The sequence below is a fragment of the Nyctibius grandis genome, chromosome 2 (assembly GCF_013368605.1).
Source record: "Nyctibius grandis isolate bNycGra1 chromosome 2, bNycGra1.pri, whole genome shotgun sequence".
NCBI classification, from domain to species: Eukaryota; Metazoa; Chordata; class Aves; order Nyctibiiformes; family Nyctibiidae; genus Nyctibius; species Nyctibius grandis.
In genome coordinates this window covers 64,271,000-64,284,584 of record NC_090659.1, presented here as the reverse complement: position 1 = coordinate 64,284,584, position 13,585 = coordinate 64,271,000, and the positions used below count along the sequence as shown (strand labels likewise).

The window sequence follows — 13,585 nt, the reverse complement described above, 5'->3', positions numbered from 1 at the left end:
AAGACAGTGTCCTGAAATCACCTAACAGCACCTGATTACTGTTAAATATGTTTTCAACAACATGTTTTAAAGAACTCCTGCAGGTTACTTTAATCTGTAAGGAACAGCTGCGACAGGTCAGTAGACTACCAATAATATTTCCTAGATGAAAAGGTTTTAGATGGGAAGCATGTGCTCCCACAAAACCATGAATAAAGCTCACATCTTGGTTCCCACATTCCTTCGAGTTTATTTACACAGACATGCCCGTAGACAGAGATTTAGGAAATCTGCAGGTAGCGCTTCTTCCACAAGTGCTGGCACCCTTCACTGGTGCTGTTGGCAGGACAGACTCCAGGCAGAGAAAATGACTCAGTCCAGTCAGTGTGAACTCGATCTGAATGTTACATCCTATGAAATCCCATTTGTCCAAAATGACAAGAACAAAGCAATAAACCACGGTAACTGCTGTAAAAGAAGGTAAATCACAGAACATTGTTGCTCTGCAAGTGACACCCGCTGCTTTGAAAAGGTACTGCAGATGTTTGAAATGACATCATTTGTTTAGTAGTATATTTTAAAAATCCAGGCTTTCTACCTTGGAAAAAGAAAATCCTTAGCATAAGATTAAAAGCAAAGCAACACAGGATGATACCTTTGCTAGGTGACAGCTAATGACTGTGGACCAGCCTAGGTGTATTGGCAAGCACTGCTGACTTCAGGGGGACCTATGCCAATTTATAACAGCTTAGATATGGCTCAGTGGTTTTAAGTTTTGAGAAATGCTATTCATTGTCAAGGTTTGGATATATTTTCCAAGCGACATGTTTGTGGTGCACAAGCCCCAGCAAGCACTGCATAAAGCTGTTGTTTTCAACCTGAATTTGACAGAGAATTGTCTGCTATCAACAGGTAACAACTGTGGTGACGTAGTATATTATTTCTGCATCAGACCACTGTGGAGTTGGCAGAAGAGCCAAGCATTGGTGGGTGTTCTGCAATGTAAGGTGAGACAAGGTCATAAGAAAATAATGAGATATAAACGTCTGAAACGGTAGGTTGACTATACAAAAAAAAAGTGCATGCAATATATTTTTCTAAGGCATTTCTTAAGTGTTATATGATATTGGAATTTTAGCTTAGTGCAGTTAATAGCAATCTCATATAGGCAACTGCAGGACCATATGGGAATAGTCTTCTGTACCATGACAGAAATTCCAAGCAAGGAAAAAAAAAATAATCCAGAGCTTCTGTTTCAGTTTGGAATTTGTTGGATGCCAATTGATGGTTTATGTAGACTTGCAGAATGAACAGATTGTTAGGTATTATATTTTTATTTAAACATGTACAGCTTCTAGGGAAAATATGAAGAATTGGTACAATAAGCAATATATCAGAGTGATTTTTAAGCAATGGTGAGGAAATATTTGGGGAGAACCTGTTCAAAGCTTGAGCATTCCATTAAACACAGGATATCCTTGGCCCACAGGAGTTTGCTGTGTAGCATCTCAAATGCATACATTATTATTTATTCAACAACATTCTGCCTATGCATCTTGGGCTTCAAGAGATAGGACTCTATCAAAATGAATGTGACAAAAATATGAAGAGTGATGGAAGGCCAGACTGCAAGTTGCTGGTAGGTACCTAACAAAATGTTCAAAAGAATTTAAGCAGGTTAAGTGACTAAATGCTACAGAAATCAGTGGGGAATTCCTTAAGCTCTTTCAAAAACTTTGCTTAATGCCAAGAGAATCATAAAGGATGCAATTACAAGGGACCTCTAGAGGTCACTTAATCAATTTCCCTCTCTCAAAGTAGGACTATTTTCATTTGGACTTTGAAAATCTGGCCCTCGGAAAGGTTGTCCTATATAAGAAAAAGGCTCACTAAAGAGTCAAGAAAGTGGTCTAGCATTAGATAAGTGCCACAAGGAGTCAAGAGTTGTCCCTTGTGATCAGATGTCTAGAATGAAAAGTGGGTATAATCTCCTTAACTCCTGGGAGTCATTGACCTGAAATAGCCTTAATTCCTTTTGTAGCCCTTGATTGCTGCCTGTCTCTTAAAGAAGCCACGTTCTTCTAATTAGCTGACCACTGGTCTGAAAAATCTACATGTCCTTTCATAACTAAGAACCTTTTTCAATTAAGTCTGAGAATGTGGACAAGGCTAATACTAGCATATTCATAAAACCCCCAAAGACTTAAAGGGGATGATAATAATCCATCTTAGACACATGGCACACTATGGTTGTGTTTTCCCCTTTGGCATATCTGAGTTTTTTACTTTCAGTGGTTTAACAGGTAGGTTTTTCACAGAATCATAGAATGGTCTGAGTTGGAAGGGACCTTTAAAAGTCATCTAGTCCAACCCCCTTGCAATGAGCAGGGACATCTTCAACTAGATCAGGTTGCTCAAAGCTCTGTCCAACCTGGTCTTAAACACTTTCAATGATGGGGCATCTACAACCTCTCTAGGCAACCTGTTCCAGTGCTTCATTATCCTCATAGTAAAAAATTTCTTCCTTATATCTAGTCTGAATCTACTGTTCCTCAGTCTGAAAACCTTAACCCTTATCCTATTGCTACAGGCCCTAGTAAAAAGTCTGTCCCCATCTTTCTTATAATCCCCCTTTAAGTATTGAAAGGACACAATAAGGTCTCCCTGGAGCCTTCTCTTCTCCAGGCTAAACAACTCCAACTCTCTCAGCCTGTCCCCGTAGGAGAGGTGGTCCATCCCCCTGATCATTTTAGCACGTGCAACCTTGGATAGGTTTGTTTTCTTTTGTTTCCTATCTTTACTTGATGCAGGAGCCAGGGAGACCTTGGGAAAAGCTAGTAAAGAGGGCTGGGTAGATTACTCATGGCAGCCAACAGCAGGGTGGAAGTGAGGACTCTGGGCCAAGCTGATGTGGGGTTGTAATACATTCTGCTGGGTGCACAGTGATGGAGGAAAAGGCTCCACTCCGCACCTTGAGCTGGAGATCTTAAGGCTCTAGGGAAGAAGGGACTGCCGGGCTGGGCTGGACTGGGAATGGAAGAAGACTGATATGGAGTGGGAGTTTCAAGTGGGAGGTAACTTGGGTTGGGGAAGAAGGAAGAACATTACTCCTCCTTGTACAAGCACATACATGTAATTCCCTTCATTAGAACAAAGCGATCATGACTATATTGAATCAGTTCTTGTGAATGAGTTCTGTGAGTGGGTGAGGGAGATCAATGGGCTTGGAGAAGGAGATCTAGATTCCTCAGTAGGAGCAGGGAAAGGGAGAGTACAAGGCTCAAAAAGAAGGGCTTTCCTGTAACCCAGCCCCTCATTGCCTCTCCCTTCACTCCAAACTAATGCATGCTCTTTTCTGTCAAAATACAGGAGCCCTAACAATTTTGGCATCTCTGAATTTTGTTTGATTGAAGAAACAGGAAGAGTACGATCATCCCCTTGTGTTTTAATGCATCTTCACAGCCTTTGTATCAAACTCTTGAAATCTTTTAGCGTAAAACTGATGAAATAGAAAGGTAATGCCAGAAAGATGTGCTGAATTATGGCACTTCAAAAATGGCAAAGTATCCAGTCCCCAGCCTCTTTTCTCTCAGAATGTAATTGAAAATTTTTTTTTCCAGGCAGAATTTTGAACATACTAAGTAGAGGCAAGAGTGACAAAGCAATTTAAAATCATCAGAAGCCAGAGACAGACCATAACAAGAACAGTCTTGCTACTATTGCAGTTGTCTTGTCTGCTCTGAAGGCAAACATGGTCACAAAAGTTAAACATTACCAGCTGAAATCTGTATGTGGTAAAATACTTAATGAGAAAGTGTCTTTTTCTATAAATTGATTATTTAGACATAGGGACATTGTTACATATCAGTTCTATCTGAAAATAAACAAAATCTTTAAAAAATGCAAAATACACAAAGAGGTGTCCTGATCAATTTTCAGAAACCTGGAAATACATCACTGTATTTACATATATTAACTTCATTAGAAAGATCTGATGAGAACAGATATGGGACAAAAATCATCTTTGAAAATCAAGATTGTAATGAGCAAGAAAATGCTGGATTCAGAAGCCATTCTTATTCCAGCAGCTAGATTGTTTTAATGACTTTTCTGAATGTTATAGCTAGATGGATTTTGGCAATATCCTGTGAATGACATAAATAGGTAAGACTAAGCACTTGGCTGCGTTTAATTAATAAGCAGTATACGGAAACTGAAATTGTAGGACAGAGTTCTACTCAGATACTCAGTAAAAGGAGAGTAAGATAAAGTTTGAATGATTTTTGTTGATACTTATGCACAAAGTTCTGCAAGAATTATTTCAGAAAAACTGTAGTATTTATTAGTGTTTAAAAATAAATAATCTTTTCTACTTGGAATTCAGGTGCAATTACAGTTTATTAGTTTCTGCTATATTCAAAATTGATGTGATAATTTTTTTCTTTCAAATTAGTTAAAGAAAGAATAATCAGGAACACAACACAATGCTATCGTACTTTTTGTGCCAATATTCTGTTTTGTGCATTAGAATGCCCAAAATAAAGTTCAGAAGCGGCTGATTAACTTCGAACATGGAAATTTATGAATAAATATTCTACCCTCGGTTCTTTTCTAAGAAGGAAAAAATACAAATAAAGTTTATGATTATGTCTTCATGCCTGATGATTTTCTGAAAGATATCTTGGGACATTGTCTTCAATACTAAAAGCTACACCCTAGAAAAGCTGAAAGGCTATTTCAGCCTTTACAATTACAAACACTTTCTGCAAGGAAAAGTTCTTTCAGAATACTCTCAGGATATATGTGGTTCTTTTTGCAAGAAACAGAATAGTTAATGAAAGAAGCTGAGCACAGATCAGAAAAAGACATGCTGGAAAAAACTGCCAGATTAAACAACAATGTCTTATCAAGAATAGGCGGCATGTCTCAGCAGCTCACAAATGGAGTATCTATGATGTTAACCAAACATGCGTTAAAAGTTGTGGGCAATCTTTTGTGTTGAATTTGTGTGTGAAATTGTAAACAGATAAAATCATAAACTTTCCCTGAGGTGTCGAGAGATAATGATTTCTACACAAACCAAAGGGTGTTGACATTCAAGGAAGTTGTGAGGCCTCTCCAGCGTGAAGCTTATAATTGGGTTGATGCTTGCGTTCCATCCCATCTAACTTTAATGGATGTCAGCAGGATCACATCCAGGAATGAAGACAAATAGCCTAAAAAAAGTGGGTGCAAAGCCCAGCAGCCCACCGGCAATGCAACACAGGCCATCATGAACATATCACCTTGGTGCTCCGACTCCCCAAAGAATGCAGAGTCCAGGGCAAGGTCTGATGCTTAATATTCATAGTCCTCCATGGTAATAGCTCTGGCTACCTCCGAGATCAGCTCTCACTTTCTGACCATGACCTCCCGTTATACAGGTACATTCTACTGTAACTAGGAAATCAACGGGAGAGGCATGTGGTGTGGGAAGTCGAGCTTTCACAGGAGCTAGATCTTAATGATGTATCTTGCTCCCACAGGAAAAAGGAATGGCCACTAACTTCACTGCTTGCAGAGCTAAAACCAAAACTCATACATGTGAAAGCAAACAAAAAGGAAACAGGATGATAAAGAGGACAGGAGAGAAAATATGTTTGCTACTATCCAATTAATCTTACAAAGGCAGAAATAAGGGGGCTGGCTTGTTTATATTCCTTCAATTAAATGGGAGGTGCTAAAAGTCTGAACTATGTAATACATGGATACATTAAATGCTCTTTTGCTTTGTTTTGTTATTCACTCCTGTGTGCCACTGCTGTAAACATGCACTTGGATATCTGTACATATTTAGCCATAGGCATTTTCAAAGTTTGTCTCATGAGATTGTCTGTTTTGGACTTTAATTTAACAGCAATGTGCTGTGTTGTGTGGCCAAAGATAAGTAACCAGTTCAGGAGTGTCCTCCTCACAACAATTTTCCGCAGGGCTTCTTAAAAGTTGTATGCCTCTTAGGAAAGCACTCTGAGGTGTTTCTGTGTTCCTCTGATTCTAGTCTTGAAGTTAAGAAGCCAAGGCCAATGTTCTACAGACAACTCAGCTGTATTTTACTGAACACTTGATTTGTTCATTTAATAGTGTAATGCTCTCTTTTAATTTTTTAATCCTTTCCTCAGATACTTTTTCCACTAATTTTATAATGGCACTGCCTCCTTATACTTGTACTTTTTCTGAGCAGTCTTCCTTCTTTCACCAGAAAGTATCTTCATGGTACTTTCTACTACAACAGGGGTACCCTCACCAAACTTGATAGTCTTGGTTTCTCTAATTAGACTCAGAGCTCTTCAACTCATGACCTGCAGACCACATCAGGATAGAATAGCTCAGCATGCAGTGGAGGAGGTCTGTGGTAAGATCAATGGGTTTAAGAAAATTTGCTCAGCAGGACCTCAAGCAGAGAGCAAAGAATGACCATCCTGCACTTCCAGCAGTGTTAAGTTCAGAGAACCCCTGAGAATCACAGTCTTGCACACAAAGTTATAGATAATCATAAACAACTCAAGCAAAGCATCATGCTAAACTGCCTATCAAGCATCTGTAACTGAGATAGCCCAGGTATTGCTGACATTGGATGTAGAAGAATGAACATGGCACGGTTTGTCTCCACACACCCACTCAGACCCCACACATTGAGAGAGAACTCTTAGGTGATGTATAAAAAGTAAAGGGCATTTAGGTATCTAAAAGTGATTTTTTTTATATTAGTGTTTGGTTAGTTTATTACTTTGATAACAGTTTAAAAATTTGGAAGAGTTAAGAGAAACCTCTGGAGCTCACAGACTTGACTAGAAAAAAGAAGAATAGCAGAGAAATCTGTTTTCCAAAGCTGTTCTTTTGATTTGGCATAGATGAAAATAATTTCAAAACAATTGTCATCATGGTTATGGTAATATATACTAATAAATAAAGTTTTCAATTATTTTGAGAAGGTAAAATACCTTAAAAAAAGAAAGAATGCAATGAAAATCTACTCCCCTTTTACAATTTAAAACATCTTTTCAAGGAAGTGGGTAATTATAATACTGAAAAGACTTACTAAACCCATTATATAAGAGGAAAAAAACCTGATTTGCTTTAGCGATCACCACAAATTATGGGTCAGATTGATTTTGAATACAAACCCAATACCATATATATATAGTGGCAGACTTTTAGAGAAAGAAAAAAAGAACATTGCTGAAGTGGAAATAAGGAAATGTACGCATTAAGTACTTCCTATCACTTCAGCAGGTGTGGAATGCAGAAATACTGACGTAATTCCAGGAGAAAATGGAGGAACTAGCCACAGTTCAGGCACCACAAAGGAAGGACAGAGTCAAATCTGCCAGCAGAATCTCACCTTCTCATTCCATCCTAATTTTTTCATCAACTACAATGCAAAAAAGATGTGAAAAGTTTCTGAAGCCACCACAGTGCTACCTGGAACAGTGGGAATGCATCTTACTCAGCACTGGGATGAGTAAAATGTTTGGTCAGGTTTGGTTTTTTTACAAAGAAAAGTAAAGTATGCATGCAGGGTTTGTATTTAAGTGCAACCAGTCATTCCAAGCTTGTTTTAAGGATAAGACATTTTTAAGAAGATTTGCTCATGCAAAAGTGAGGTTGCCTTGGCAACTGTAACCATAGAAAGCCAGAGTAATTACTTTCACAAAATCCTTCCTAGTGCTTTCTCCCTCTTAACAGGAATGTGTAAATACCTTGTTTTAAGCTACATTTATCAGAAATACTGCTCATCATTGATTCTACCCTTGAGGCATGGGAATCCAAAAGAATGTGCTTAAAGCAGGTTGAATAGTGCAAAACCAATCTGCAAACACTTACTTTAACTCAAAAATGAAAGCCAGATCACGCATATTTGCTCTTGGAGGGAAGTGAAAATTTGAAAAGAATGAGGCATTCTGTTTTCATATTTCAAGATTTCATTGCATAAACCGTTCCATGTATTCATCTATCTTCAAACACAATAAGAATTCGCTTTTGTGAACAGCGGGCAGAAGGTATTAAGATTGCAATTTAATATACTTGAACTATATTCCTGTAAACAGATCTACTGAATCATTTCACAGCTCTGCATTGCATACTGTGGACTCATCTGTGTGGCTGGGAGAAGTTTGAGGTCTCTGTTCACCTCTTCATTATGTGGTAAAAATGTACTGATTTTCCTGGCACAGTGTTTGAGGTCCATCATTAGCGATATTTGGCACAGTTCTGCTGACCCCTAGGCTTGTCATTTAATAACTTATCTATTTTTTCTGCTGTGCTTATTAGAGTAGATGATGTCCATTTAGGCTTGATTCCTTCCTATGACCTTCCTTGTCTGACAAATAATATTTTACCACAGGCCTCCCTCTCAGGCCATGCTGTTCAGCTTTGGCTTACTGATGACAGAATACATTGGCCACAGGAATGGGTTCTTGCAGTGAAATAGGGATAGAAATTAACAGTAGTTTGCAAATTGTCTCTTTTCACTCCTTATCAGAAGACTTGTTTTCCCCAGCTCTGCTTCCTGCCTGTACAAATGCTGTCCTGAGTTATAGTTGCAAACCACATGCTAGGAAAGCCAGAGTTATACTGTGTAACTACAATATGTACCCTCTTTCTTTTCCTTGTCTATGATTCCGTAACTTAAAATGTATTTATAAACCCCTGATGCTGATATTCAAACAGGATTTGAGCACCCTGTTATGAATACTGAAAGGACTTTTCTTTTGTCTGTTAAAATGTCACTAATGTTGTGTAACTTATTACAAGTGATCAAGAAGTGATATCAGTGTAGATGACGCTAGAAGTCTGGGAAACCTCTATCTTCCATGATGCACGTGAAAATATTTTCTGCCCCTGTAGTTTTGCAAGGTTCTGCAAGCCACACACATTTACTTATGCTGCATCATCATCATCATCATTCCAAGCACTCCTGATATTTTTCAAATCCAACCATCCATGCCAGTCCAGCTGGGAGACTAGCAGCAATGAGTCTCATATATATATGTGTTCAGCATCTGTTTTCTAGCAATTCCCAGGCCTTCAGAGAGGTTAACGTCCTCTAAAATAATTAGAATAATTCTTAAATTTTTACTCATCTCCAGTGATTACACAGAGACTCTGCTTCACTGAAGAGCGTTTTCAATGCTGTAACAGTATCAAGGCACTCAAAAATCCAATGTGATATTCACAAACTTTAATTTTCCACTAGCTTTTCAGTGATTAACAGCAAGACTACTTAAAAAACCAGCTTCACAAGATGGATGCATCAAATCCTGAATCAAAGGAGACACAAAAAGTTAAACCAAATGAGGATCTGCTGTGATGTCTGTTTTAGGCTAAATTAAATATAGCCGCCTATCCTGTATTCAATCATCCTAGCTTGTGCTTACTTTTACGTAGTTTGACAAACTGAGTAATCTGAGGTCTTTCCTCACAATACTCAAGAAAAGACATATATTGCCCTATACTCTTGATTTACCTTTTGATCAATATATTTGTTTTCTTCAATTGCTGATCTTTTAGAATGGTCACATGAGGAAGAAGATGCTGAAGGAAGTCTTCGCAGTAAACAGCTGGTATCTTGTTGCTGGCGATCAATAAACTGCTTCATAAAACTTTCCCTTGTGAACAAATAGAATATATTGATGGATTAAAAACCCAGGAAGAATTAATATTTGGCTTACTTTATGATGTGTCACAACCCATTAGTGCCAAGATGGATAAACTGCAAGACAAAGTTGTACTGGGCTGTAAATGTATAAATGGACATAGTGCCGAAACAACTGATAAAACTTAAATTCGTTTCTTAAAGAGATCCATAACTGAATTGAGAGGTGACTAGCTTGCATGTAGCTTTGAAGAAAATGATTTTATTCCTTTTAATAATAATTGTTTTATTTACTTATTTACCAATTAAAGTGCTAAATATTTGAAGTGCCTTTTGCAGTTTTCAGCTCTTTTGAGCTCATTAAACAGCGAGATGTTACTTCAATGTAAATCAAACACTGATATAATCCAAAGGAAACGCACTTTCTGCAAGAAATTCTTTCTTCAAGATTTCAAACAACATCTGTTCATATAACTGCTTTGAATGCCAGTATTAAGGTGTTTCAGCAATTCTGTGCCTCACATACGCCATGTTTAAAATGTAGAAGCATTTTGGTTTACCATAAATGTACCTGTATCATGCTGTATTTTAAGTTTAGTAGAGTTGCCCTATTTTCAATGTAAATTGACTATGTCAAAACTAATTTTTATGTAGAGAGACAGTTCTACACAGTACAATAGCTTCAGATTTAAAGATATGATTTGCTAGTGACAGTTTGAAGTCTGTTTCAGTAGTGATCACATATATTCAGCATGATCACATATTAGTCTAGAGTATGCTGGAAAAACCACAGCTACAAAGAAATACCAAAAAAGACAAAGAGTGGGAGAAGAATGCCCTTGATATATAAGCAAACAGTATTTTGATACTAAAAGCAAAACATCTCTGACTGCTTCCTTGAAGTTTGGAAGGTTGTTTTTCCTGACCCTTCTGACCAGCGTTAATTATTCCTTTCATTCAGCTAAGATGATACAAACAGGTCAAACTATTTGCATTAGCTTCCTTGTGAGTCTAATCAAAATAAATGTAACTTCAGGAGACCCAGAACAATGACAGCCATCTTTCACACCATCCTCTCTCCTGGCATGTGCTCGGTGGGGATACTGTAATGGGCATGGCCACAGGACCTGTTCGGCCAGCCTGCACTGTTTCAGAGGTCTTAGCAGCCTGCACGTGCTAGAGCAGCCCTTGGATTTCCGTAAACTTTTTTTTGGGACCACGCCAAGAATAATTGTACTGTAACTGATGATCTAGTAGCCAACCGAAGATCTGATCCTTTATTAAGGTGAGTTTTACAGGAAAATGGTAACTATGAAAATCCAAAGAGGGGACAAGGTCATCACACAGTAACTGGTATTGGATGGTTTGTGTTATCCCCTCTAATGATTTGCTGCTATTGACCTTGTCTTTAAAAAGCTACATGAGAATTGATTAGACTGCTAGTTGTCTATGTCAGACAAGAATCTAAAATCCAAATGAGAGTGGAGAAACAATAACACACTTTTCAATCACATTGTACTTGTGTCAATTCCAGTCAATCTAGTTGCTTTCATGAATACGTTATAAGGAGTGCTAGGATTATTTTTTTTTTAAAAGCAAAAATGAGGTAAAACAAAAATGTCACGTCCTTTAGGTGCCAATGCTAGTTCTGTTTCATTTTTAATTTCTGAACTATCTGCCTAATCCACAAACAAAACAGTTAAATATTTTGGGTCCTATGTCGCACCAGACAAGTTTACAGCATACTATCAGAGGAAATATTTCAATACCTTATTTTTGGAACTGTGAAATCTGAAGGAAGCTTGGAGATTTTCACCATTTGTGGCCTGTTTGGAAACTTTTCAAAGATGCGTAGACGCAATGGAAGCTTCTCCTTTGTATCTGCATTTGCTTCACTTTGCTTTAGCTAAAAACAAGGAAATGAAAAAAATGACAGAAAGGGAAATTTTGCTCTGTAATATCCCAGCCTTGTTTTTCAGAATCCAAATAACAGCAATCATTTGAAGAAACAGAAGATGGCAGCAAAGAACTACAGAGGGTAAATCTGATACAAGTTTATTAGTCTGCTTATGCTGACAAATACCTAACAATACCATGCCTTTAATTGAAAGTCATAAAATGGGAAGATTGCTAATAATTTTAATCTTAAAATATGAAGCATATTAGTGTTCTATTCAATATGCTTATTTCTATGTTTTCTTCACAGATTCCTAACACTTTATCAAGCAAATAAACACCCATGATCTTTTCTTATTAGGCACATCTTTTTATATATGCTGACAGCTTTTCGATATTCAAATAGAACACAGCATTTCAAAAGGGAGCAACTTTAAAGGAATCCAGCTCTCAGAATATGAAAATAACAGGAAAATTACATTTAGATGAGTATTATAAGTAATAACAAAAGCCTTGAATCCATCTACATCAGCAATTCTGATATTGAGCTGCAGCAAATCACATAACGAATGTTGCATTTCTAAGTATCCACAAACAGTTATTCATGGAATATCACATATTTAGTACAGAAAAGGCAGATACATCTATCTAATGTGGACAGGTGATGGCTACATCTAATGATATAATATAAAAAAGATATGATATAGAATCATATAGATTATGGAGATATGATTCCTGAATTCTGGTTACCTTATGTAGCAATTCAGTTGTGTCATTGCAACAAAATACCAAGTCAAAAAGAATCAGTGAAATTCATTTTTACATTCTTTTTAAATGGCATGTGTATTGCACACTATTTCAATAAGTATACATCTAACTGAGATTATTTCAGTTCTTCTTCTCCCACCTACTTGTGAGCACAGGCTTAGAAGCTTACATTTTAAAACAGCTTTTCACCATCAGCACCTGCAGGGAACACTGCTGATAGACATCAGCTATAGATTTTTACCAGGGGAATTGCCTAGGAAGTCAAACTGAGTTTTAACTCTCATTTGCACTGCCTGGTGAAATGCATGCTCCCACAGCATGCTATAGAAGAACAATTGCTCTGCTGCACTGTCATGCTATCAGCAACATCACCACTTCCAGCCACAGGACAGCTTAAACCGAAAATCAATTCGCATTGGGTCGGATGTAAGTTGTCATGCGGAGTCAAAACTGTTTGAAGAGCTAAAAACAAAGACTAATGATTAATGGTAAAGCACTAAGTCAGAACAGAAGGGTAATATTGCATAAATCTGTATTATGTCCAGTCCTATTTAATTGCTTTATTAATGATCCTTAAAAGGAAGAAATGATATATTAATGAAATTCACTTGATATTAAAATGTGGAGTTGCAAATACCACGTTGGACAAGGAAAAGGACAGATTCAGAAATAGGAGCAGGAAATAACAGACTGAAAAAATTCTAGGCAAGAATAAGAGCAGAAAGTAAACAAGAACTTGTACTTCAATACAGCATCAAAAGGCCAATTTGGGCACCAATTACCTTACCAGCCAAAGGCTATGCTCACAACCAATCTGTGTTGGTTAGACATTATAGAGTTTTAGAAAATGGTACAGAAGTCCACAGCTCCTCTCTGTGCTGCTCTGAAGATACAACGCCTGGGTATAGATTCACTTCTAAATACCATTTTACCAGTCTCACACTGACAAGCAGAATAGTGCAGAAGAGAGTCATGAAAACCAGGGGAGAGCTACAGAAACCGACTGGGTAAGGCAGAAAAAATGGAAAGACTAAAGGGGTCCAATATTTACACTACATCTAGCACAACTGATAATAAAGTAAGGGGAGGGGAAACAATGTAAATTTATGTAAGAAATATTTGAAAACAAATTATTTCAAGAATATAACAGAGTTCCCCAAATATAGGAATGAGAAGATGAAATTAAGAAAGGCTGAGAATAAAAATTACTGTTCTTACAGGGAAATCTCTGAGTGTTCAGAGAGGTCTCAGGAGGGAAGTGCCTCATCATTTCAAATTCAGACTAGACAGAACCCTTGAACGCCAGAG

At 37.5% G+C, this 13,585-nt stretch overlaps 1 protein-coding gene across 2 annotated transcripts in view; it reads right to left on the bottom strand.

Moving 5' to 3' along the window:
* Nucleotides 1-13,585, bottom strand: part of NALCN (sodium leak channel, non-selective) — a 238,323-nt gene that overhangs the window by 51,839 nt on the left and 172,899 nt on the right. For both annotated transcript variants that reach the window (XM_068424956.1, XM_068424957.1), the window contains 2 exons: nt 11,383-11,519; nt 9,485-9,626 (listed from right to left, as the gene is read on the bottom strand). In XM_068424956.1, the coding sequence (XP_068281057.1) occupies nt 9,485-9,626; nt 11,383-11,519 (279 nt within the window). The remainder of the gene's footprint in view (nt 1-9,484; nt 9,627-11,382; nt 11,520-13,585) is intronic.